Source organism: Helianthus annuus, chromosome 5 (genome assembly GCF_002127325.2).
Source record: "Helianthus annuus cultivar XRQ/B chromosome 5, HanXRQr2.0-SUNRISE, whole genome shotgun sequence".
Lineage (NCBI taxonomy): Eukaryota > Viridiplantae > Streptophyta > Magnoliopsida > Asterales > Asteraceae > Helianthus > Helianthus annuus.
This window is the reverse complement of record NC_035437.2, coordinates 48,647,932-48,652,801: the sequence shown is the minus strand read 5'-3', so window position 1 is coordinate 48,652,801 and position 4,870 is coordinate 48,647,932. Positions and strand designations below refer to the sequence as shown.

General features: G+C 40.0%; 1 protein-coding gene across 1 annotated transcript; it reads left to right on the top strand.

Moving 5' to 3' along the window:
- The first annotated feature begins 3,803 nt into the window (after positions 1 to 3,803).
- LOC110943019 lies at positions 3,804 to 4,253 on the top strand. Its single transcript, XM_022184778.1, has one exon. The coding sequence runs from the start codon at positions 3,804 to 3,806 to the stop codon at positions 4,251 to 4,253; it is 450 nt and encodes a 149-aa protein (XP_022040470.1).
- The last annotated feature ends 617 nt before the right edge of the window (positions 4,254 to 4,870 follow it).

Below are 4,870 nucleotides of genomic sequence, written 5' to 3'. Positions count from 1 at the left end.
GCCCGTGCTATGATAGAGGTAAATGCGGAGAGTGAGCTCAAAGATTATATATCTATCGCTATCCCTAAGATGGATGAGGAGGGCTATATTATGGAATGTATTAAAGTTGAATATGAATGGAGACCACTTCGTTGTGCTACATGTTGTTTGTTTGGCCATGACGAACACACATGTAGCAAGATTGATAAGGGTAAAGTAAAACAGGTTACGGTGGACGAGGAAGGCTTTATAACGGATAGGAGGCGAGTAGCTAAGCAAGCTTTTCCCCAAAAGAAGCAAAAGCCGAAGGTTATGTATAAACCGAAGATGAACAATTCTGGAGCTAGTACATCTGGTACAAAATCTATTAGTGGGCAGCCAATGGTGAAAGTGACAAACTCGTTTCAGGCTTTATCTACAGATGATGATGGTGACCGACCTAAGGCTGATAATGATCAACCTTTAGAGAAGGTAGAAGTGGTCAAGATCACTAAGATAATGAGGAGGTGCTAGAGACGATCCCAACGGAAATGTCTAAATTTATGAGTAACAATATGATGGATAGTCAATCTGAGGGGGCAAGCACTCCCGGTTCTAACGGTTTAAATGGGTAGTGTTGCTGTTTGGAATATAAGAGGTTTGAATCGTCCCCTGAAACAAAACGAGGTGTGTGTTCTCATTGCTGAAAATCAGCTAAGTGTATGTGCTGTTTTAGAGACCCATGTTAATGTGAATAATCTTGGGAAAGTGTGCAAGAATGTCTTCCGAAAGTGGAATTGGACTTCGAATGGAGGCTTATGTCAAAGAGGAACTAGAATTATCTTGGGGTGGAATACGAATGATGTTGATCTCATGGTGCTCTCTCAATTAGATCAGGTTATCCACACCCAAATCCATTTAAAAGCTGAATCAAAATCGTCTTTTTGTTCCTTTGTCTATGCGGAGAATAAGTATCAAGATCGTAGAACTCTTTGGGATGATTTATGTAAGCATAATAGCTTAGCTCATGATCACCCGTGGGTAGTTCTAGGAGATTTTAATGCAGCCCTCAATATGGAAGATTGCTTATATGGTACTTCAAGTCACACCATTGGTATGAGAGAATTTTTTGATTGCATCCAAGTTGTTGAGCTTGTGGATGTTAAGAGTCATGGGTTGCATTACACCTGGAATCAGAAACCGAAAGAAGGGATTGGAGTCCTCAAGAAAATAGACCGCATTATGAGTAATATGAAGTTTATGGATTTGTTCTCGGATGTGTATGCGATGTTTCAGCCTGCTCGGGTTTCTGACCATACTCCTTGTGTTCTAAAGCTATCGTCTATTACTCGAACAAAACAGAGGCCTTTTAAATTTCCAAATTTTTTGACTTCTAAACCGGAATTCAGACAATATGTTGTTAATGAATGGGCTAAGGGAGTGCAAGGTTGTACTATGTTTTCGGTTATTAAGAAGATGAGGAACCTTAAACCGTGTTTCCGTAAGCTTTTGCACCTCCAAGGAAATCTCCATGATAAGGTTAATCGGCTGCGTAGTGAATTGGATTCGATTCAGCAACTTGTTGATGCAAACCCTTTAGATGTTGAAGCTCGTAACTTAGCTGCCAAATGTCTTCATGAATTTCAGGAGGTGGCTTATGATGAGGAATGCTTCTTAAAACAAAAATCTAAGGTTGAATGGCTTTGTGCGGGTGATTCGAATACAACCTACTTTCACAATGCTGTCAAAAGTAGGAACTCTAGAAACAAAATTTATTGTATTCACGATGTGCATGGGAATCGGTTTGAGGGTGAGGATGTCACAACTGCCCTTGTGGATCATTACTTGAATTTCTTGGGTTCCGAGCAGGAAGTTCATAATTTTGATGATGAGGATCTTTTTATTAATACCCTAAGCCAAGACACGGCTGATCATATGGTTAGACAAGTGACTCGAGAAGAGGTGAAATCAGCCATGTTTAACATTGGTGAAAACAAGGCCCCTGGTCCGGATGGGTTCACATCTGCGTTCTTCAAACATTCGTGGGATATTGTGGGAGATGAGGTGACTAATGCTATTCTGGATTTTTTTCATAATGGTAAACTTTTGAAGCAGGTCAACCATACTATTCTCGCTCTGGTTCCTAAAAAGGACACTCCTAACTCGGTTATTGACTACCGCCCTATCTCTTGCTGTAATGTTCTCTTTAAGTGCATCGGTAAGATAATCACGGATAGGATTAAAGGGAGTTTGGACAATCTGGTCAGCATAAATCAGTCAGCGTTTGTTTCGGGAAGAAAAATCTCGGATAATATTCTTCTAACGCAGGAATTGATGCATAATTATCATCTTAATCGCGGCCCAGCAAGATGTGCTTTTAAGATTGATATTCAGAAGGCGTATGATACAGTCAACTGGCATTTCTTGGAAATAATTCTTCATCGATTTGGGTTTCATAGCAAAATGGTGAATTGGATTATGACCTGCGTTACAACAGTAACATATTCGTTGAGCATTAATGGTGAACTTCATGGTTATTTTGCAGGGAAGCGGGGTCTAAGGCAAGGGGACCCTTTGTCCCCGTATTTGTTTATGCTAGTTATGGAGGTTTTATCTCTCCTATTGCAACAAGCTGCTTCACATGAATCATTTAAGTTCCATGCTCGATGCCCAAAACAAAAGATCATAAATGTCTCCTTTGCTGATGACTTGTTCATTTTTTCTGATGGTGATAGTGCCTCGGTTAAACATTTAAGAGAAGCCCTTGACAAGTTTACGAAAATCTTGGGTCTGGTTCCTAGCTCGCCCAAAAGCCCCGTTTTCTTCAGTAATGTTCCTCGGCATGTGAAAGATCAAATTCTGGCCATTATGCCTTTTCAAGAGGGGTCATTGCCGGTCCGTTATCTTGGTGTTCTGTTGATATCTACTAGACTGGCTGCTCGTGACTATAAATCCCTTGTGGAGCGTATAGAAAGACGTATTGATAACTGGATGACTAAGTCATTGTCGTTTGCAGGGAGACTCCAGCTTATCAACTCGGTTTTGGCAGCCATGTACTCTTATTGGGCTTCGGTCTTTATGCTGCCCAATGGTGTTATTAAGGATTTGGAGAAGCGATTGCGTTATTTCTTATGGAATGGAGGTTCTCAGGGATCGGTTCGTGCTAAAGTTGCCTGGAAGGATGTTTGCATGCCAAAAGAAGAGGGTGGCCTAGGCATCAGGAGTATTATGGATGTCAATAGGGCCCTTCTGACGTCTCATATTTGGAGCATAGTTACTAACCGTACGTCCCTTTGGGTTCAGTGGATACATTCATATAAGTTAAAGGGTGCAAACTTCTGGAATGTCCAGTGCCGTGGTAACGTTAGCTGGGGATGGAGGAAGCTTTTGGCTATTCACACTAGAGTTCGGTCTTTTTTCTGGATGTCTATTCGGAATGGGCGAAAAACTAATGCTTGGAGTGATAATTGGTGTTCGTATAGTCCCCTTCGGTCTTTTATCACCCCAAGAGCCATTGCTAATGTTGGGTTATCTTTAAGTTCTATGGTTGCTGATATTATTACTGATAATGGTCAATGGTTATGGCCCCAAGCATGGTATGATCTATATCCGGTTCTTATTGATGTGAACGTTCCTCAGATCATGCCTGATGCGGAAGATCGTTTATTCTGGAAAGATACGGACGGTAAAATTCAGGATTTTAGAACTGGGAGGCTTGGAATAGCTTGCGGCACAGAGAGGGGAAGGTTTATTGGGTCAATTCGGTCTGGTTCAGTCAATGCATTCCCCGACACTCCTTCCACTTGTGGTTAGTTATCAAGAATAAGCTGAAGATTCAAGACAGGATGGCAGTTTGGGAAGCGGGCAGTGCTACTAATTTGAAACTCATGTGCTGCCCGTTGTGCAAACATGATCGTGATTCTAGAGATCATCTTTTTTTCCAATGTCCTTATTCTTCCGAGGTATGGGGATTAGTAAGGAACATGGTAGACATGGGAAGTGCTACGGATTCGTGGTCTTCGATTATGCTATGGATGGAACTCAATGCAAACTCAAAGACTTTGGATCATATTATTTGTAATATTTTGATTGCAGCTTCAATGTATTTTATATGGCAACAAAGAAACAACCGCTTGTTCTCTCAGGTTCAACGGAATGCTTGTGCTCTCTCAAAGATTATCATTGATACGGTTCGGCTGAGAAATATGGGTTTCAAAATTGGTGGAGAACCGAAGCATAGGAAGACATTGGATACATGGCTGATCTCGAAGAATATGGACCTTGATCCGGGCTAAAGAGAGTTTATTTGTTGTTTTTAGCCTAGCGTTCTTTTGTTTGGGTCGTGCTTCCTTGTGTAGTCTTGTCTTGGTTGTGACGTTTTGTCGGGGTTTTTTTTTCTATTGGTTGTTTCCCTAGGCTTGGTATGTCAAGTCTAGTGGTGTGTTTTGAAGTCACGACACACCCTGTTTTATTTGTTGGTTAATATAAAATTTCACCGGGGTAACCCTTTACCTAAAAAAAAAATAAGCTTATAAACATATGAATATTTGTTGATTTGTGTTTATTTGCTTCTTGTTGATTGATTATTAGTGTTAATGATGTTAGACATCATATGGAACCTACTAGATTGTGATTAAACACATGATCTAGTAAGTTAATATGATGATCTTGTGAAAGACCAAGATCATCATGCTTTATGTTTACATGAACTTGAATAATAAAAGTTGTTTTCTTGTAATGATGATTTAAACAAAATACAAGTCTTGTGAGCGGATAATTTCTTAAATAGTTTTCCAAAGAAACCAAGCTAAATCACAAATAATTACATGAACATTGTTTTAAAAGAAACTAATCATGTTTCTAAGGGTAAAACAAGTATAAGAACACTTTGTTTACAAGAAAATTTCAAAAG

Excerpts from the sequence above, each read along its gene's own strand:
- LOC110943019 (XM_022184778.1), top strand. The coding sequence starts at position 3,804 with ATGGCAGTTTGGGAAGCGGGCAGTGCTACTAATTTGAAACTCATGTGC.